The sequence below is a fragment of the Papio anubis genome, chromosome 1 (genome assembly GCF_008728515.1).
Source record: "Papio anubis isolate 15944 chromosome 1, Panubis1.0, whole genome shotgun sequence".
NCBI lineage: Eukaryota > Metazoa > Chordata > Mammalia > Primates > Cercopithecidae > Papio > Papio anubis.
In genome coordinates, this window is record NC_044976.1 from 180474126 (window position 1) to 180496556 (window position 22431).

The 22431-nt window shown below is 45.0% G+C and overlaps 1 protein-coding gene and 1 long non-coding RNA gene across 13 annotated transcripts in view; one reads left to right on the plus strand and one right to left on the minus strand.

Moving 5' to 3' along the window:
• CACNA1E (calcium voltage-gated channel subunit alpha1 E) overlaps positions 1 to 22431 on the minus strand; it is a 498649-nt gene that overhangs the window by 326641 nt on the left and 149577 nt on the right. For all 12 annotated transcript variants that reach the window (XM_017951640.3, XM_021929889.2, XM_021929885.2 and 9 more), the window contains one exon: positions 3658 to 3924. In XM_017951640.3, the coding sequence (XP_017807129.1) occupies positions 3658 to 3924 (267 nt within the window). The remainder of the gene's footprint in view (positions 1 to 3657; positions 3925 to 22431) is intronic.
• LOC116271246 lies at positions 5647 to 10826 on the plus strand. The gene is made up of 3 exons (XR_004179682.1): positions 5647 to 6120; positions 9870 to 9998; positions 10747 to 10826. It is a non-coding gene; the product is annotated as an uncharacterized LOC116271246 (long non-coding RNA).

Sequence of the window (22431 nt, forward strand, 5' to 3'; positions counted from 1 at the left end):
ACATGGAAGGGCACCCAGAACAGCCCACTGCCAGAGAAGATCTATTAGATGAGCAAAAAAGAAAAGGAGGAATCATATAGAATGTAACATCACATTTTAAACCACATTAGCATTTTTAAAAAGAGTATGGTATCCACTGCAGAGGAAAGTGCCATAAGAAAATAAAATTATCTCCCTATGCAGATGTAGCTTCCAAGAAAAATGAAACACATTCAGAGTAGGCTGTTGACTTGCCACCATCTTTCATGCCAAATCTGGGTTATCTTGAGCATTTCTTCCCATAAGAACTAGACCTCCCCTATTAATAACTGGATAAGGTTACCCTCCCCCTCCAAGTCAGGGTGATCCTAGAAGCATAAATTAAACCACTCCTTTTATTTAACCAATCTTTTCAGACAAACATGATTAAAGACCAGTAACGCACAGCACGATGAGACCACTAATGTGGCACATAGAAGTGTACATTATACCCCTTGTCCTACAGCGACTTTCTGCAGGCAATGAAAATGTAAATCCCAAAAGGTGTTGTAATACAAACAAAATCCTCAAGCATGCTAAATGTGTATATGTCAATATGAAAGCAGGTCTTGACATGCTTTCTGAACAACTGAACAACCTTCCCTTCTTAAAAAAATTTTTAAAAACTCTGGCACTTACAAAGAGCAAAGAAGTACTTCCTAAACTTTAATGAGCATATTAATCACACACGGATCTTATTACAATGCAGATTCTGATTCAGCAGGATTGAAGTGGAGGATTCTGAATTTTTAGCAAGTTCCCAGGTGATGTGGATGCAGTTCCGCGCTCTGAGAGGCAAGAATCTAGAAGACTTCACCTGAACTAAGACCCCTCCCAACTTCAAGCATGCTGAAATTTCTGAAAGACAGCATTAATAACAACAACTAGTGTTTACTGGGTAAATAGATAATGCTTTAGGCACGTGATATATATTAACTCATTTAATTCTCCCAGTATTATTATTATCTTCATTTAACAGATAAGAAGACTGAGTCACAGAGTAATGAAATAACTTTTCAAGGTCACAGAGCTGGTGAAGGAAATACGATTTGAACCCAGGCAGCCTAGCTCCAAAACTTTATGGGCAACCACTACCCAGACTGACTCCCAGTAAGACAAAGCAAGATTATTTGGGAAGTTGGATGTTTAGAAAGGAAAGGAAGGTGAGACTAGGAATTTAGGTGCGTTTCCCACGGAAGCCCAATGTTTCCACGTGGTCACCACCAGAAGGAATATATTAGTCAACTACATTGTACATGGTATATTTTACATTTTCCAACAGGGCTCCACTAAACACCTTAGCAGATGTTCTCTGAACACTGTTACCACAGCCTACATGCTGTAGAACCACTGTGAAATTGCCAACTATGCAGACAGAAGAGACCATTGGGACAGGGCTTGGGGCCAAGGCACTGAGCATGATGCTGAAATCAACTCCCTCGAGAGTCTGAGAGTCTCCCGTTTGACTCTCTTTGGTCCATTTTGGCCAAAGACAAGGAAAGGGAGGAGTAAAACTCACAGCCGCACCTTGCGCGCTCGCAACGCCTGGTGGAAAGGCGGTGTCTTTGCAGCGGAAGAGAAAACGCGAAAAAAGATGACCGCGTGGTGTAGGAAACGTGCCTGGTTTCTCAGCCCCAAGCCTGGGCCCGGCCGGAAGTACCTCGAGGTGCTGAACCCGGATAACTGGGGAGCCCCGGGCCACCGGGAGTTTCAGCGGCGCTGTCCGAGGTGCCAACGATGGCTGCTGGCACACTTTGCCACCCGCGAGGCGGTTGGGCGGCTTTGTCTACCGCAAAGAAACGGGAGGGCGCCTGAGTAAACACGTCCCTAAGAGAGGGGCACAGCAAAGCAGCACCTGGTGGATAGGAAGATTTAGAGAACTGTAGAAGCCAAGTGAGAAAGCAGGGCCCAGCTGGAAAATCCGTAGACTGCCTAGAGGAATATTTGCAGCCGCAGCACACAACACAATGAGATCTGTCCGCTTTGTGCAGCGCACCGGCAGGCGTGACTGCAGGGACCCGACCCCTCCCCCGCCAGAAACCTTCTCCCTAGCTAGATACGTTTAACTCAGGCAATAGATGGCCCAGGATCACTCTGTGGGAGTGGAACAGGGGAGAGGGGTGCAGAGAGGAGGAGAGAGGGAGAAGCCCAGCCAGGGGTGGCTGTGGGAGGATGCGAACAGCAGCAGGAAGAATATCTGCTTAGAGATGCTCCTTCGTTTCTAATGAGGGGTGCTGCCTAGAAGCACCACGCGCCAGCCAATCATGGAGCTGCTGAGGCAGGGAACTAGAGAAGGAGGGGAAGGCCAGAGGCTGGGGTTGGGGGAGTAGGGAGATGCCCAGGCCCTGTGGGAAGTGAGCCGAGTGTCTGGCTAATACTAGAGACCCAAGTCAGCTCCAGCTGCCTCACTGCTGCACACCTGGATGGTGGGGGTGGGAAAGAGGGAGAATAGGGGAGAAAAAAGGGGGCCTTCTTTGCAGGTGCAGCCCTCCCAAATCTCCCTCCCAAAGTCCCATGTGTCCAACCCCATCCCCATATTTAACACCAGACCACTAGCTTGCCTCCCACTAATCCCCTTTACTACCTCATCACCCCCAATTCCTAATGGCCTTGCCAGGCATCCAATCCTTAGTGAAGAACAAGGCAGCCAGCTGCCTAATCAGCAGCCTGCATTTGGTGCACTTGATTAAACCTGCAAAGAAGCTCCTTCCATGTCTGTTCACTCTGACACCACCACCATCACAGATGGCCCCCACCAGAGCTTTGGGGAGAGCAGTTCCTTTGGAGCTACGGAGAGAGAGACTGCATGCGCACCTCTGGCCTCAGCGGATGAATTCAGGCCCAGGAGATCCACCTGGATCCTGGACACTGGGAGAGCAACCAGCTGGGTCAAGCACTAAGAAGCAAGAGTACCCAACCAAGGACCAAGGAAAGGACGGGTCTAATGAGCTGCTCCTCCTTGGCTGAGAGGAGAACTCCAAGTTTGAGCTGTTTGAGCTGTGGCAACAGAGATCACCTCCCCTGACAGACACTCATTCATGCCACTTTCAGTAGAACTTAAACTTAAGTCCCCAGAGTTAGCTGAGTCCCCAGCCAAAAGCCTGTTTTATTTATTCATCTGTCTATCTGTATACAAGGTTTTGGCCCTGGGAGGTTCTGAACTGATAAATCTCCTCATGGAGCCTTGACTTCCATACAGGAAGACAGTGCAGTGTCTCCTGGCTGGTGGGGATATGGGCAGAGTGGCTGGCTTAAAGAAAGGAAAATGAGAATTGATTATGAAAGGAAGCATTGGGGCAACCCAATCTATGTAGAGGGCGGCATGTGAAGGGAGTAGGGGTGGGGAGAAGGCTGGGAATCAGACAAAGCCCAGCCCAGAAAGGGACGCACCCAGGGACACTAGAGATTTCCACATAGGAAAAATTAAAAACCAAAAGTCTTACCTTGAAAAACACTAGTGCCCAAACCAGTCTCCACAGCACCAAGCTTGCCCCTTAGATGCACCGAAGAGTGCGCTTCAGCAAAGGGGCAAATTGGCACCAGGAAGGGGGTGGGGGGATACATTCCATGCTAGGTACCCCCCTTCACCCAAAGAAATGCAAAGGGAGAGAGGGAGTTATGGTGGGCAAGAAAGGATATGGCCAATCGATGAGCTTCTTGGCATATTTCCTGACAATGTTCTCTTCTCCGAAGATGAACAGGGATCTGTTGACGGTGAAACAGTTCTGCCGGACGGGAATGGGGTTGTACAAAGCCATAGTCCGCGCCCTCTGCGCTTTCGTCTGCTTGTAGGCGGCCGCCTGCCCCGAGGCCGGCACGGGGGTTCCTTGCCGGTTCCTGCTCTGGTCCGAGTCTCCATCGCCGGACCCCGGCCTGGCGACCACCGCCTCCCCGAAGCGAGCCATCCTGAAGTTTAAACAGACAGAAGACACACAAAGGTGATCGCGGCCGAACACCCGCACACAGCAACAAGCAGAAAGACACACGGAGACTCAGAGCCGCATCCAGACAGGCACCGGGACCACCACCTCTGGGGAGCTCCGCGAGCTCTTCGGAGAGGCGGCAGCAGCAGCCCGCCGCTGTGAACTGTTGAATCTAAACGCAACCTCTGCGAAGCTCCATTCCTCAAGAAGGAAAAAAAAAAAAAAAACGGGGGGTAGGGCTTGGGGGTGCTCAGTTCCTGGAGGAAAATATTTTTTTCAAAATGCCAGTGTGTGGTGGTGTTCAGGGACCAGAGAGGAGAGGGGTGGAGTAGGCTGCTCTTCAAACATAGCTCCTCTTCTGGCAGACGCACCACCTAGTTCAGGGAGAGAGGCAGGCACCGGCCCGCTAGGTAACAGTTTGGTGATTTATTGGTTGGGGGAAGGGGTGGGAAGGAGGGGAAATTGAAAACAAAAGAACTTTTTTGAAAAAAATAAAGACGAGGACGGGGTTACGGTGACATGCTTTATAACGCCAGTCCCCACGAGTCCATCTAAGAAATTCCACCGCGAAGACTTGGGTCTTTATATCTGCCAGCAGAGACGCATCCAAAGGTTGGAGAAAGAGGGAGGGAGGTGGGGAGAGCGATACTGAGGTTCCTGCGTAAACCGCAATGCCCAAAATCTCAAAATAAGAAGTCGATCCAAGCGAAGAGGGACAAATGACTTCAAAGCTCCTGCGCTTGGGCTAGAAGTTGAGCAGCATCCAGAGAGCAGCGAAGCCTGAGTGCCAGCATCCGCCCGGAGCGCTCGCCACCGCCGCCTCCCCGGATCAGCATGCAACAGCGATCCGCGGCTGCGCCGCCGAGAGGGCGGGAGCGCGAGCGGGCGGGCGGCGAGCACCGGCGGGCGAGGAACAGGTTGCAGCCGAGCCTCGCGGCGGCCTGGCACCACACTTGTCCACAGACCGAACTTCCTCACTAACGGCTGGGTCTTCCTCTTCCACCCAGGCAGCGCCCTCGGCGGAGCACTGGAGAAGATGCGGAAGGAGAGGGGGGAGGCGAGGCAGGGGAGAGCGAGCGGAGCGCAGAGGCGCAGCGAGGCGCGCGCGAGCGCCGGGAGAAGCGGGGGAGGAGCTGGTGAGGCGGGAGGGGCGGGGACGCAGCCGGAAGGCTGGAGGTTCCTGGGAGGTGAGGCTGGCTTGCCTTCTTGATTTACGTGGCCAAAAGGTAGCAGCCACCTCTGCAAAGGTCCAGTGAAGAGTCCCCTTTCCCCCAAGTAATGCCGAGAAGAGAGAGGCAGGCGCAGCAGGCGATGCGGCGGAGTCTCCGCAAGAGAGCCAGGGCCTGGCGTGAGGCGCACACGCACGCGCGCCTTGGGTCCCTGCAGAGAGGTGTCCCCAGTGCTGTGCCCTGTTCGGTGCCTGGCGCGTTGCCACAGGCCCGCCGCCGCCCTAGTGAGGAGTCGGGGCCTTTGCGCGCCTAGCGCCATGGCAGCGTCGCCGCTCCTCCGTACCTCCCATGCTCCACGAACACTGCCAAGGATTTCCAAGGATTGGGCAACACCCTCTCCCCATCTCCCCACTTAGCATCTGGGAGGCCCCGTGGGGAAGGCTAGGACCTCTGGGGGTTCCACACTCTGCTGTTGGTGCTGGCTCCTAGCGGGAGCTTCTGCCCTCACGGGGCGGCCTCCTGGTTCCGCTGTAGGAGAGCCCTGCCCCACCTCTCCTGGAAGGGCCCTCCATGGTGAGTTATGGGCTAAAACTACCCTTCTCGAAATGCGAATAATCAAAAGGATCCTCCAGCCCCCTATCCTTTACTCCCAAATAAGCTCCACGGCCTTTCTCAAACCCACCCCATTAATGTAGGGAAAAAAAATAGAATTGGTATCTGAGCTGCAGAGGTGGGAAAGGTGGACTCCAAGCCCTAGGGAAAGAGCTCCTGTTTAGCCGCCAAGCCCTTCCCCACAGGTGACTGGCGGTTTGAACTGAGGATCGGGACCAGCCGTCCCCTCCCATGTCCACACTAGCTGGGGCACACCGTCCTCTGCGTTTTCCTGCCTTGGCTCAACACATAGTCCTCTCCACATCCTCCCAACCTGAACAATGGAAGGAAAGAAGGAAAGGAGGGGCTGAGGAAGGAAACAAAAAAAGTAACCAAAGCCCAGAGGTTGGAAACCATGGGTGAGTATGGCTTCACGCCTATGAAGTGAGATTAACTGTTGAGAGGTGATGTCTGAGTGCATGGCACGTGTGTTCCTACGAGTATGTGTGTGTGTGGGCAAGGCCATGTGAGCACTGACATGTGTCTATTGTGTGAGAATGTATGTGAGTGTGTGCGCCTGTGTGTGTGTGTGTGTGAAGGAAAGTTCTGAGTACTGGAAATCCAAAGGAATTGTCTCAACATGTCCAGCCTGCTGCCCTTGGGGAAGGCGTTTGACCTTTTGATTCAGGGGAGTCCATTTCAGGTGAAATTACTATTCAAAGTGAGTCAGCTCTAATTGTTATTTTGATTTCACATTACTGCCTTACTCTGTCCTTCCTCCTGCTTTAATCAGAGGGTCCTCTTCTGTCTGAATACCTAGTCAGACGTGAAACGGAGGGAGGGTGGTGCTGTGAACCATGAAGTCGCATCAGCCAGTCACTTAGAACTAGTTCCAAGTGGCTATCTTGGTATCCCTGTAAACTACATAGGGTTAGAAAAACGACTTTCAAAAATTATTAAATGCATGTCGCTGCTTTCAGACAGTACCATAATCCATAGCACAAAATTCATTCAAATCATTAGAGAAGTATTTTTGAGTACCTTCCACGTGCCAGGTACTGTTTTAGGCACTGAGGATACAATAATGAACAAGATGGGTGATGACATAAATCATGTACACTAGATTATACTAAATTGTATAGCCTCGCAGGCCAGAAAGCTTCACAAACTTCACTCTCATGCTGTCACCTCACCCCTTTCCTTTGTGGTTGTGCCTCAGCAGGCTGGCGGGTGGCATACCTTTTTGTTAATGCCCAGAGTAAGCAGGGCTCACTAGCCTTTTACTTCCCAGACGTAGTTCTTGGAACATCAGAGATCCCTGACTTGTGTCTTCAATGTTATCAGATGTCAGCAGAGATCCAGTATTCCATGTCCTGTGTTCTCTGTGGCTGTTGTAATTCTTTAGAGGCCTAGAATACTCAAGATGGGATATTATATGTGCAAATGTGACAACACACTGGAGTTGATACCTGCCTTCCAAGGAGACAGGAATCATAAATGCATAGGTAGGAATAATGTAGAATACCTTAGGGAGTTTCAGCACCTATGTAAGTGAGTTAAAAGGGATAATTCTTGGAGTCAAATTCATGGATAATTCGTGCAGTCAAAACGAAAGGGGCAAACATAATGGCATAAATGGCTTTGGGAAGAGACTTGGCCTAAGGGCAGCAGTGCTAGCAGGAAGACGGACTCTCATCTTCCACCCCCACCTGGCTGTCATAGCTTTTGAGAGCTTTGAGATCTATGAATTTCTATACTGGTTTCATACTCTCTAATCCCCCATTCTACCAGCCCCCAAGGCAGCTACAGTTGTTGGTTTTATTTTTTTATAGAGACGATGGTCTCACTATGTTGCCCCAGCTGGTATGGAACTCCTAGGCTCAAGCAGTTCACCTGCCTCAGCCTCCCAAAGTGATAGCATGAGCCATCATGCCCCGCCAGTGGCTACAATTTTAATGACTGAATAATATATGCATTTAATAGTTTTCAGTTTACATAAGCCCCACAGCTGACCCTTACTCCAAACTCCTGAGGTGAGCCTGGCAACACATGTATCACGACCCTTGACAGACAAAGCAGCAGAGTTTCAGCAATGTTAAACCGTTTGCCCACATCTGATAAGAGGCAGCATGTGGACTTCTAACACATCTGATTTCCAATCTGTGGCTCTTTCTAAAACCCGTGCTGTCCTTCAGGGCAGCAATAGTGTAATTCTAAATTGTTCATCAAGAGAAGGAACTATGCAATGACACTAAGCCTATGGAAATGCTATGCTTACCATCCTCAAATTGAATTTGATCAGAGGCCAAGTTTTCCTGGCACCATGCCCTCAAGATCCAGGAGGATCCTCAGAAAAAGTTCGTGACCAGAATATTGCAGTCATGCTCTTCATATGGGAATGTGGTGGGCATTCTTCTTCCAGTGCCCCCAGTTCCACTATCCTATTAAGAATCCACAAATGGAAATGTGGAAAATCAGCAATTAGTCATAACTCTGATTGGAAACCAGTTTGAAGACCATCTGAAAATCCCTTTCCAGCCTCAGAGGGACAGTAACTGTATTTTCCTGTTGTCAGAGCACCATCTACTGGTCTCTGTGAGATGTCACTGTGAGCACAAGTGCTTGACAGCCCAGCACCCCATGCACCATGCCTCAGAGCCTAGACATTCCTAGGCTCTGACCTCTTGTCAACAGCCCTCTACTCCCCTATGGGACTTTGTTGAGGTCCTAAATTTCACCACAATGCAGCCAGCCCATCTCACAGTACTTGGAAAGTACAGTCCCACACACACCCTCCCAAGTTAAGATGGGGTTACCAAATGCTCCATGTTTTTCTGAAAGCAGTGACCTGCAAAGTGGAAACCCGACAGGAGCTAAGGAAGCAAGTGGAAAACTTTCCTAGTTTATAAAGCCTATGAAGACTCTTTCATTTCAAAGCATTTAACCTGGAGCCCCTCTACTGCAGTGTGTGATCGAGCTGCAATCAAGAGTGCAGGGGACTGATCGGTAGTCCCTCCAGCCTCTTCTGGAAAAGGCAGAAAACAAGGTGTCCACACTGCCCCAGACCATACAGCCTGTGGGAGTTTGTACTGAGACAGATGGACATGAGTGGCAAAGTTGGAGAAGCAGTTGGCCTATTACCCTCATTCTTAAGCTCTTCCCAGATCTGTCAGGCCTTAGGCCATCTTCATAAGAGATTTTTCAGCCATCACTGAGAAGTCTGTGAATGTGGGCTTCATCCAAAAGGCCTGTGCCCCTCCTACCAGGCCTGCTCCTTCATCTTCCCCCACCCTGCCAGTTACACTCAGATAGCTTATGCTTAAGTTATCAGAGCCCCTTTTGTTCTATTTTTCCTCCGTTGAGCTTTTCCAAGAAATAGACTCTTATGCAAAGCAGTGCTCTAAGGAACATAATGCAGAGAGGATTTGGGAGTGGGTTCTTAAGAAAAAAGTTGGCAGGAGACCATGTGCAAATGCATAGTGGAGCAGAGGAGCATTATGGCAATGCAGACATCTTGGGAGTCTGGTGGCTTTCACAATACCTCACAGCCCTTTCTTGGGTGAAAACATAACTTCACATCCTTATGTAATGTCCATCCCTAGAATCAGCATCTCTCAAACCTAAGCCCGAGAAGCCCCACACTCCAACATGCGATCAGCTAACCACAGGTCAGCAAAGTAGGCTTTAAAATGTTTTAAAAGCCATTCATTTATGACAACCCATCACTTCCTGGGTGCCAACTGTAATGTTTTCTTATTGCATCTTTGTGGAAGGACTGTGAGGCACATCCGGTTATCTGACACCCAGAGGGTCAGGGACTTGTCCCAGTGCACAGAGCTAGGAAATAGCAGATCTGGATCTCCTAATAATAAGGACAGGATTCTTTGCAATATGTGACCATTATTAACATACTGCATGTCAAAATAATATTTTCCTTGCTTGAGAGTCAAGTTATAAGCAGGATCTTGAGCTTTAGAGAGGTAAGGCATGACCTTGAACCAGAGAGTCTCCTAGAGGGTTTAACTGCTAAGAATACATACCATTCTGCTCCACTGGGCTGTTATGAAAATTAAGTTAGTTAATATGCATAAAGCTTTTAGATCAGTACCTGGCACACAATAAGTAAGTGCTACATAAGTACTTGTTATGTATATTTCACCTTCAGTAGCTGTGACCACGGTAACACACTGGAAACACTGCATGTCTACAGACTCTGTTTCTGAAAGCCGACTTCAGAAGTGCAGCCACGGATGAACACACTCTGTTGTGCGGGGGATGGACAGAGGAGCACAGACATGTAAGTGCCTGAGATCAGGTCAGAAGGAGGAATGGAGGACAAAAGGAAAAAAAAAAATGGTAGAGACCAGTGTCTGGAGACCCAAAGGCCATGATACCTGTGAGAGCTGTGTGTTTGTTTACTTATTCATGAATTTATAAACCCATTTAACAAATACTCATTAATCCCCTTCAATGTGCCACACATTGTTCTCAGGGATTCTGGAGCTCAGAGATAAATTAGACACAGTCATAGCCTCTAAAAACTTACAGTTCAAAAGAGGAGAAGGGAAAACATACCCACGAAGGGCTCAAATACAAGGCAGGATGTGGAGTGCACCACAGGAGAGCACTGGGAGAGAACAGAGCGGGGAGCCATCCCCTCCCACTGGAGGCAGCCAGAAAGGGAAAGAATCCAAAAGAGATCTCTTTGAAAGAGCTAGTATTGGAGGCATGGAGCAGCAGCCTGGAGCATGAGTGTTTAGGATGTTGGGGGAGGGGGGTACACAAGATACATGGGGTTGATTAGCCAATCAGCATTTTTATTTTCTTTCAGTGTATCTAGGATCATGAAGATTATAGCATTACCACTTCAAGCCTTTCTTTTCCATAAGATGAGGTCACTTTTCAGCCCAGAGAAAAGCCAAAAATATGCTTACCCTAATAGATATTAAGCTTTATTGGGAAAGTTGATTTGAAGGTTCAGAGTGTAGCCCCAGACAGCAAAGGATCCCACGCCCATCACTGTCTACTTCCCTTCCCACCCTCAGGACCCAACCTTGCTGCTCAGCCAAGGCAAAGTACAGCAGGAGGACTCAGCAGCGCTCCAGCTCCCACTGATGGGGATGAGCAGAGGGTGAGAACAACCAGCAGGAGCACATCCATCCATCCACCCCCACGGCCTCTTGACTCAGAAAACACAACACAGCCCACACCTTGCAAAGCTCATTCAGCCCGGGTGGGCTCAGGCACATTCATTCATTTAGCAGACATGCAATGAGCACCTTCCACGTGTCAGGTATCATGTCAGGGGCTAACCCAAAGGAGGCAGTGCCTAGGAGAAGGTACCCAGGTTGGATTCATGTCTTGCCTGGTCTTGATCCACTCCCTACATTTCACTCTTGAAGATAATGCCACAGTAACAGAAAATGCAGCTCACAGCTGCAGTCAAGCCTAGAGGGTCCCTGAAGGCCCAGAGAAGAGAATAAGATTCCACTGCACCCACCAGTCTTGCCTCTCCAAGAACCCTTTGTGTTGGAATCATCAGCAGATTAAGCCACCACCTGTCCATCACCACACCCTCTCTCTCCCACTCTTTCCTACACTGAGCAGCTGGTTACACCCACCTGGTATAAAATAATCAAAGTGAAGAAGGCATTCCCATATGATATGGACTTAAGGCCAGTTTTGAAATGTACACCTGGGTAGGCCATTTACTAGCTCTGCCCCTTCTACTCCACAGAAATTGCTCTAAGACTCCCACTGAACCGCTGATGGTCCTTTTTTTACCCTCCTTTTCCTTGACCACTCTGCAGCATTTGACACCACTGACCTCCCCCTCTCCTCAGAGATCGTCCTTCTTGGCATCCCAGTTACCACATCTCCCAGTTTCTCATCGTTTCCTTCTCCTTCTCTTACTGCTCTCACCTGTGGGGCACCCGTGGGTCTGTCCCAAACCCCTTTCTCTCCTCTGTCTAATTTCTCTCTCTTCAAGGTTATATCCTTACCTGCCATTTCAACTACCCCCTCCACACCACATCTAGCTCCTAGACCTCACTTTTTGACTCATTTCCAGACCCAGGTGTCCAATTAAGTTAGGGGTAGCTGTATATGGATTATCCCTCATCCCCAGACTCAATATGTGTAAAAGTGACATCACTGTAAATCCTTCAAAGCAAGCTCCCCCTCCTAAAATGCTAGTTGCTATGCATGTTACGTTTTCATCACTTCAGTGGCTCCCCCACTGCCTATAAAATGGCCAAACAGCTTAGCCTGACAATTCAAGGCAATCAGAATTCAACCTATCTTTCCAACACCATCTCCTCATGTATCATAGTATGAGGTACATAAATAAACATGTCATGCCCACTCCTGCCTCAAAGCCCTGCTCACAGCACCTGCTTCACACTGCCCCAAAAACATTCTTCCTCTTTTCTGCTTCTCCCATTCCTAGGCATCCTTCTATGCATGGTTCAGCTCAAATCTGCTCTCCCACAAAGCCTTTCATAATCGCTCCAACTCTATGACGTGTACCTCCTATAAATTCACAGAACTTCTGTATCATTCATAGTACCGTGTTTTCTCACTGATATCATCATGACTGTAACTTCACCATTACATTCATATTAATTTTTCAATTATGTATGCCTTGTCTCCTCAACTATGGTGTAAGCTTCTCAAGAGTAAAGGACATATCTTTCTCTTTGTTTTATTACCTAGAGTGCCTGCATTATGTTATCCTCATAGCAAGCCTTTGCAAAATAAATTGTCAATGAATGCATGGATCTCCTGCAACTGTTATTGGTGGAAAAGAGCTTCGGCATCAATCAGGTATCTGGGCCCTGTCTGAGGAGCTACCCTTCCCCTAACACATTCTAGCTCTGACTAGGAGCCTCTCTCTCTGCTGCCAGGTGTTCCCAGCTGTTTCTTGTGAGTTGAGTGGCCATAAATCCAGATGATATAAACAGGAAGAAATATATATCAAAAAGGGGTACTTAATTCCCTTGTAGGAAATTAAGTGCCTGTAACTCAGGGGTAACTTCCCCAGCACACTAACTGCCCAAGCCCTGTCTTACCAATCATTAAACAATAGGGTTCATTGTCTTATGAGGAATATCTCTTGCTCTTAGAAACGGAGTTGAAATAAGATCTGGGGAATCAGTTATTAAAAGGAAACAGCTCCCCACCTAAAGAATATTTTCAGATCCCTTTCCACAGAAAATTAAACATAATAAAGTCCTGCTTCAAAAAAACCCATATCAACTACAATATTAATTGGTTCTCTCTCTTTACAAAAAGGCAAATGTCATCATGCCTATTTCCCTTATGAAGAATTACATATGAAAATGACACACACATGTTTGCAAAGACATGCACCAGATTCTGGTGTGATCTCAAGTTCTGTCAGCCGAGTGTACAAACATGCAGGTTATCTTCCCATGCTACAGAGAGCTTTCAGACAGGCTTAATAGAGTACATTCAAATGTGAAGAATTACAGGCTTTTTTGCAGGTTTCTGAATATTCCCAATGTGCCATTTACAAATTGGAAAGATGGAAATGTAATTCTCAATCAAGAGAGAATTTCTGAAATACTCCTAACACCACTGACAAGCCATCTCCTTGGACACACACATATACATGCACTCACGATTTAGCTTTTTCCTTTAAAGACTTGTATTTTTTCACAAAACCACCCCATCACTGAACCACATTTTTCAATAATATTCCTCCATATGTAGTCAAGTATTAACAGAATAATTCAAAGTTTCCAGTTATGCTACTTTCGTTTTGTTTAAATAATCTCTATTTTCATATTGCAAATTCTGGAGCTACTAAAAAAAAAAAAATGGGCATGGATCAAACAAGTAAAGAATAATTACAAAGAAAAGTATAGGTGATGCTGTTTATAATATTATTTGTCCTAGGTATTGAATACTTGCTACGTGCATTCACTTTCCTTATTTCTAACTAGATTCACTTTCCTTATTTCTCAGAATAAGCCCATGTAGTAAGTGCTATTATAAACCCCATTTTACAATAAGAGAAGCAAGACTGAAAGGGACTAAATAACTTCCCTGATGGTCACATAGGTGGTGGGTGACATAGCAAAAGATCAATCCTAGGTCACCCTGACTTCAAAACCCATTATCTTAGCCACTTTAATTTGTGTCGCTGATATCATTAATAGAGATTTGAGCTAGAGAATAGAGATTTCATGATGATTCTGCAGTTCCAAGAGGCAAGAATATATCCAGACTCTACAGATGGTGCTGAAGGGCCTCAGAATAAATGAGTTATCAGGGTGCAAACACCAGGAGGCTTGCACCTCAGTCCTGGTTGGGTTTATATCCCTATGTGCAAAAATGGCAAAAGTAGTACCTGCCCTCTGAATTACATGGGGCTACAAATAAACCAAATATGATGATACATTCTTAGCCCAACCTGCTGCACTGCTCCTACTGCTGCCATCATTTTGCATTGCAACATCCCACAGCAACAGGAGTCAGACCAAGAACTGAGTGCTAATTCAAAAATTATTTCAACCCTTCAAAACTTCTCAAAATTCAAAGGGTGTGCTATTGCCCACAATTTATGTGTGATGAGCCCGGTTTTATACCATTTACTTGTTTTTCAATGAATGGCTAAGTCTATCCAAAATGTCCCAACCCTGAGCTCCCTGGTAGGTCAGCCTCAGGTAGCTATCTGCAAAAGGTATCCACCAAACTCTGGAGAGGTCAGTAAGGGAGGGAAGGGAGCAAGAGGGAAAGGATAGTTGTTCAGTCATAGAAAATAAGGGTCCGCTACATCGTTGATACAGATATGCAGTGCTGTGTTCAGCAAATCAAAGGGTAGCACTGTTCCTACCATTCAGGAACATTGATCCTGATCATTAGTTCTGGCTTTTTTTTTCACGAATACTTCTGCTGCCAGCCCATGCCACTAAAGAACTCAGCAAATTTAAATCCTTCTGCATCTCAACTTGTTTTCCTGCCTGCACTCCAGCAGGTAAAACACCCACAGACTTACAGTGCTCTGGGCTGTAGAATTCACAGGAGTCTATAATGTTCAGGTTATTTTTAAACTTTCAGGCCACTCTCCCTCCCCACGAACAGCAGGCCTGCCATTTAGAACGGTGTTTAACCCACACCCCACCTGCCTTGAAACTTCAGCTTTTTGTGTTAAAAGAAAAGAAGCAATACCTCAAGCACACACACACGTGTGTGTGTGCGTCTAAAACCTGAAGACAGTCACCACAGCTCACTGGAGCAGAAAGACCCAACTCACAGAATGATGTTGAGATTGTAGAGATGATGTGTATTAAAATGCTTTGTAAACTCAGTGTCATGCCACTGTAGGTGGTATTACCATTATATTTACAGGTACAGATACCAGGCATTATAGGTGATGTCAAAAGACAACTTCCTTTTTTAAAAAATAAATTTTATTGTGTACATTTGAGATTTATAACAGGATGTTATCGGATACATGTAGATAGTAAAATGGTTACTACAGTGAAGAAGATTAACATCCATTATCTCACAGTTACTTTTTTTGTAACAAGAGCAGCTGATATCTACTTATTTAACACGAGTCTCTAATACAATACAATTTTATTAATTTTATTCCACATGCCCCACATTAGATCTCTAGTGTCATTCATCCTACATACCTACTTTGTATCCTTTGATCTACATCTCCCTACTTCCTCCTCCAGTCCCGCCCCCCGACCTTTCCACTGGTGCTAACCACTGTTTCATTTCCTTTTTCATTCTACATATGTGAGGTCATGCTGTGTCTATTTCACTTAGCATAATGTCCTCCAGGTCCATCCATGTTGGGGCAAATGACAGGATCTTCTTTTTTACGGCAGAATAACAATCCATTGTGTGTGTGTATGTGTGTGTGTGTGTGTCTACATACACCACATTTTCTTTATCCATTCATCCATCGATGAACACTTTGTTTTTTCCACATCCTAGTTATTGTAAATAATGCTGCAATAAACATGAGCGTGCAGATACCTTTATGAGGTGGTGATATCAGAAAAGGGATTACTTTCACCGAGGGTGAAAGACCCAGTTTACAGAATGATGCTGAGACTGTTGAGATGATATGTATGAAAATGCTTTGTAAACACAGTGTCACACCACTGTGGGTGGTATTATTATTATATTTGCAGGGACAGACACCAGGCATTACAGGTGATGTAAAAAAAACAAACTGTTATTTCCAAAAGGGAATTATATCACTATAATCAAAGCATTCAAGGCCCTTTATTTGCCCAAAGAGCCACACAGAAGTTGGCTAAGAGGTGTTAGGTTATTATTTTCTTCAAATTAGTTACATTTTTTTCTTAATTGAAAAACATTGGAAGAAAAGGGAAAGAAATTCTGTAAACAACTCAACCAAAAGAGTATTAAGTTAAAAAAATCAAAGAAACTCTTCAAAGCAGCAACAGTAACCAACATCTGTGGAGGGCTGAAGCACTGCATATGTGTTGCCTCATTGATCCGTACAAGAATCCTATAATGTAGGTATGGTTAGCTTCAACTATTTCTCAAATAAGGCATATAAAGATCAGAGAAACTAAGTTCCTACACTAAGATCACACAGAGCTACACTTGGAGTCTGAGCCTGCCAAATGCCAAAGACTACATCTTACTACTGCCTTTTGCTATGGTTTGAATGTTTGCATCACCTTCAAATTTCATGTTAAAACTTAATCCCCAATGCAGACATATTAAGAGGTAAGGTCTTTAGGACATGATTAAGCCATCAGGGGTAATCTTATGGATGGGATAAGTGTTTTATAAAAGGGCTGGAGAGAAGTAGCTAGGGCCCTTTTGTCTGGCAGCTTTCTGCCATGTGAGGATACTGCCATCAGCTACTCTGGAGGAAGCAGCATTCAAGGAAGCAGAGACCATGTTCTCGACAGACATTGAACCTGCCAGCACTTTGATCTTTGACTTCCCAGCCTCCGTAACTGTGAGAAATAAGTTTATACTGTTTATAAACTACCCGGTCTAGAGTATTTTGTTATAGGAGCAAAAACAGACTAAGACAACCTTATTGCAAGAGACAAGCTGAAGGAGAAATTGTAGCCTAGAACTTAAGACTAGATGAGGAGAGTTTCAAGGGCCTAACGTGGAAGAGCAGGGGGTCACTCAGGACTTGATAAGAGCCAAGCAATATGCACAAAGCCTCCTCCAAGCCATGGCCAAAGGTGAAAGGATAAAAAGTCCCTTTACCTGGGAACTGTAGGCTTTGCGTGCACTACGGATCCCCACATAGCCACTTGGCCATCAAGGCTATGGGGAACAGGATGGCACAGATGCAAATCAATCATAGAAGGTCCCCAAATGTCCTCTCCTTGGTTGTATACCTCTCAGGGGAAAAGTCATTGTTGCCACAGTGCCCTAGGAACCTATTAGAAAATAAATCAAGGCCAGATGTGGCAGCTCACGCCTGTAATCCCAGCACTTTGGGAAGCCAGGATGGGAGGATCACTCAAAGCCAGGAGTTTGAGATCAGCCTGGGCAACATAGTGAGAATCTGTCCCTACAAAAACATAAAAATAAAAATAAATTAGCCAAGTGTTTTGGCACATGCCTATAATCCTAGCTACTCAGGAGGCTGAGATGGGAGGAATGCTTGAAACCAGGAGTTCAAGGCTGCAGTAAGCTGTGATCACAGCACTGCACTCCAACCTGGGTGACAGAGATCCCATCTATTAAAAAAAATATTTAGAGACTCTATCTCTTAAAAAAATTAAAATAAATCGAGCAGCTCGCTCACACTCACTTGTGCGCTCTTATGCTCTCTCTCTTGCTCTCTCTCTCTCTCTCTCTCACTGTCTCTCTGCAAATCTTTTAACCAAAACTCCTAACATGCAGGAGGGATGACTCACTGAAAAGCCTCCTCCACTCCCCCTCCCTCCTCACCCTCTGGCTGAAGCACTAAGAAGTGATAACATGATAAGGTGGCTCAACACTTTTACAGCTAAATATGTTCCAGGGAATTTTTTCACCCCAGAGTCTGTTTCCCTGGAGGCTATTAGGGTATGCACACATTCTTATGTATTGGGACTCAGCATGAACTGGCTTTCCTCTTTCTTCCTGCCTCCCTCAGGAGCATTTCCAAACTTCTCCTTCTACCTCCCTAACTGCCCCTTCATCTTCTTCACCTTTCCTTCTCCTGCCTCCTAAATGTGAACATTCCTCAGATCTTGGTTTCTGCCCTCTTCACTATGTACACACTCTCTCGGTGATCTCATCCATATGGATGGCTTAAACTAAGACTAATATCCGGAAGACTTCCAAACCTTTATCTTTGGCTCTGTGTTTTGTTTTTTGTTTGTTTTTGTTTTTGTCTGGTACTACATTCACCATGGCTCAAATGGGCACCTCACCTAGATGGCCTGACAGCACCATGTATCTGCTGGTTTAAAAGCAAACTCATCCTCTTTTTCTATGAACCAGCTCCCTCCTAGGTCTTTAATGCTCTTTGCAGCATTGTAGTCTTCCCCTAACTCAAGCACAAAACTTTGGCTGCATCCTTGACTCCAACTCCCACAACAAGCATTCTCCAAGCCCTGTAATTTTTCTCTCTGTGCCACTGCCACAGTCTTCTTGTCCTTTCCATTTGCACCACCACCCCTCAAGTCAGTACTACCTTCTATTCAGGAGGTGGGCAGAGTCTCCTCATCCATCTTTCTCTTCCAGGTTCTACCACAAAAATTCATTGCACAGCTCAACTCTGACCCTATCTCACCTTTCAGTGCAATAAAATTGAAGAGCTTGTACAATATTGTATCCTCAGTGCCTAGAATGATGTCTGGTAAAAAAAAAAAAAAAGTAAGTAATTTTTTGTTGTTGTTGAATGAATGAATGAGTTTTCTAGTGTCTATCAAATATAACTATCCAATCATAAGATCTTATCATCTTAGGCTTGAAAGAAAACTTAAATGTCATCCAGTCCAAGTCCTTGTTACCTGCTATTATGCTCCTAGCAATATCTCCTACTACTGCTCCAATGAAGCAGGACTGTTCACCCTTCCCTGAGAATACCTTGGAATTGTCCTCCTCCATATCATTTCTCATTTTCTTTCTCCCTTCCTTACCCCTTCTTCCATAACCACCTGCCAAAAAATTATTTAGACTTAAAAGCCCAGCCCATATGCTACCTCCCTTATGAAGCAATTTGTGGTCATATGACAAAAGTAATCTCTCTCTCCTCTGAGTACTGCTGGCACTTTCTGTCACCCTGCCTCAGATACTGTGTTGTACACATCTTGGCTCCCCACTATACTGCAAGGGGCTTGGCTTATTCATCTTTGCATTCTCCATAGTAACTAATGCAATGCCTTATGTCTAGTGAACTCTGAATACATGTTTATTAAATGAATGAATAAATGCATAAATAAATGAATGGTAACTATAAACAAAGCCAAGTGGACACTAGCAGGATATGGACTCCTTAGGATCTGTACCATGTTGGGAAGGTGCTGTGGGAGAAGCTGCAAGTGATAAAACTGTTCTGGAGATAATCAGTTCAGCTCAAGGAAGCCCATGCTCAACCCTCCCCTCACAGGTACAAGTGCAACTCGCAAACCTAACATGACAATACGAATGACCCAGTGCATAAAGGCAGACACAGTGGTCACCGTGAACCTGCAAAGCTCACAACAACTTGAGCACAATATTTTGTTCTTTGGTAGAAAATTGGGGAATGTTTTTAACTAATTTCATTTCCTTCGTGTATCTAGAGATGTGATGTGGGTTGAAGTGGTCTCTGTTAGACAGATGGGTGACAATCTAATCTAGCCACACACATCAACCTCTTCTTCTAACCCTTCCATGTTACAGATAAGAAAAGACATGTAGAGAAGCATGTCTTAAGCTCAGCATTATTGGCATTTCTGAGTCAGATATGTCTTTGTCATAGGGGATGCCCTTGCATTATATGATACTCAGCGGCATCCCTGGCCTGTAACCACTAGACACCAGATACACGTCCGCCACTCAGTTGTGACAATCAAAAATGTTTCCAAACATTGCTAAATGACCCTTGGGGCCCAAATCACTTCCCAGTTGAGACTCCTGGTGTAGAATAATTAAATGGATTGATCTAGCTTATAGGACTCATCAACATCATGACCAGGAATGCAGGAACCCCAGTGGAATGCATTTGCCTCACTACACTTTCGTTTTCTCCCTCATATCTAGTAAGTCACAGCTTTTGAGAGTTGGAATGAACTCAGAGCTGCACCTCTGGTTTTCTGATGGTCTCATAGGCCTGCACAGGGCTCCATGCCTTAAGATAAAAGAAACTGAAGGGACAGCAGAGTCTGAAGGGACAACCCAAGCTGAAAAGAAAAAGTGGCCTCAACCCGACATAATCAGCTTAAGGCTTATCAACTAGATTTCAAATAAATAGGATTTTTTCCGACACTTTGGATACTACGAAATGTGGTCGCAAGCCCTGCAAAACAGTGTTTCACCCTCAAATCAGCTATGTCTGCAGTGAAAACTCCTACACTCATGCTTTCAACTCAACCCTGTATACCCTCATCCCCTGCTTTTCCTTCTGTTTTCTTTCCCTTCTTATTTATAAAGCTACAGGAAAGCTTGAATCCTTCAGCTTCTCTGGTCAACAACACCCTTTGAAAGCTTTTCTTCTAGAATTTATCTTCACTAGAATTTGAGAACCATCTCCTTGCTTTCTGAATCTGATCTTTCGTTTCCTAAAAAGGCTCGATCACTTCAGGCAAGATATTTTTGGGAGCTGCTGGTAAGGACTTACCAATGATCACTTTTCTAAGTGAACTGCCATTAGCTAAGCACTCACGTACCATCTGAGGGGGCAGAAAGTAATTGCCCATTAATGCACTGCTGTTTCTCACCCACTTCCTTCCTCAAATCTTTCCCTACACTCTGTCCGGCACTCTTACTAACCTCTCTGTTAGGAACATCTAGTTATAAGTCTTAGAGGACTGTGTGTATTTCCCAGGGACTATTTTATGCTTTCCTATTTTATTCTCTTTGTAAAAGTCATTCAAGGATTCAGTACTAGAAAGATGGCAGAATAAGAAAATCTCTTGCTACACATTTCTAGAAAAACTGATAAAGTACAGAAATATATTTTCAAATATATTTGAAAAGATATATTGCTGAACTTGAAAGATATAAAAGGAAACCCCTAGGAGGAACTGAAATACAAAGAGGAAGCGTGTGAATTGAAACTGCAGCTGTCCCATAGGCAGTAACTAGTCCTGGTAACAAAGAAGATTTAATGGGTGGGGTTTTTCATGTGTTTTGTTTTGTTTTGCTTTGTTTTGTTTTGTTTTATTTTAAAACAGGGTCTTGCTCTTTCACCCAAGCTGGAGTACAGTGGCCACATCTCAGCTCACTGCAACCTCCAACTCCCAAGCTCAAGCGATTCTCATGTCTCAGCCTCCCGCATAGCTGAGACTACAGGCACACGCCACCCACACAAGGCTTAATTTGTGTGTGTGTGTGTGTATTTTTAGTAGAAATATGGTTTTGTCATGTTGGCCAGGCTGGTCTCAAACTTCTGGCTTCAAGTGATCCACCAGCCTTGGCCTCCCAAAGTGCTGGGATTACAGGCATGAGCCACCATGCCCAGCCTAATGGGTAAGCTTAATGTCCACCCGAGAGAAGTGATAAGGTCTTTAGACCTTATGTGGACAGAAGTTGGAACTAAGATTCTGCACTTAACTATAACCCTTTAAAGAACTGTACCTTCAGTTAAATAAACTGCATGAAAATCAACTCTACAGCAAAAACAGATAACAAGTAAGCTTCTGTCTCTGAGTGAATGAGAAAAAGCAAAATCCTGAGAAATCAAAACTCAAGATTATATGTGACATGGATTTATGGGCTGAATTTACACTACATGTTCAGTGGGGTTCGGGAACCCTTAGGCCAAGAACATAATACCCCTGGGTCAAGTAAGAAAACCAAACAAAACTACTTTACAAGGCTACTCTTACAATCCCGAATACACTGCATTTCCATGGGGAAAACAAGCACTACTAAAACATGACTTGCAATCAAAATTTTTGAAGCACACAAGGAAATAATCCAGCATAAGGAAAAGTTCGCTGATACAAAGAACAAGAAGATTAAAGCCCCAGTACTTGAAATAATAGAAAAGATATATAAAGAAATAAAATAATAGAATGCAATGCAATGAAAAAAAGATAATTAGAAAAAATGGCAGATACAAAATTTCTTGTAATAAAATATATAATCATTGAAATTAAAGGCAATAGATAGGTTAACTATTAAATTATATATAACTAAGGAGAGTGTCAGTAAACAGGAAAACACATATGAGGAAACTCCCTAGTATACAGCCCAGGGAGATAAAAATAGAGAAAATATGATTAAAGTTAACAGACATGGAAGACAGAATGAAGACACCCAAAATATATCTAATGGGACTTCTATAAAGAGATCATAGAGACTGCAGAAAGACAATATTTGAAGATCTGTAGGATACATTTTTCAATTGATGAAAGATATAAATCCTCCAAGTCAAGAATTTCAATGAATTCTAAGGAGGATAAATAAAAATAAATTCAACCTATACACAGTCTAGTGAAATATCAAAAGATCCAAAAATATGAAGGAAAAAAAATTTTAAAAGCATCCTGAGAGAAAAGACAGATTACCCACAAGAAGCAGCAATTAGATTATTGGTTATAATAATA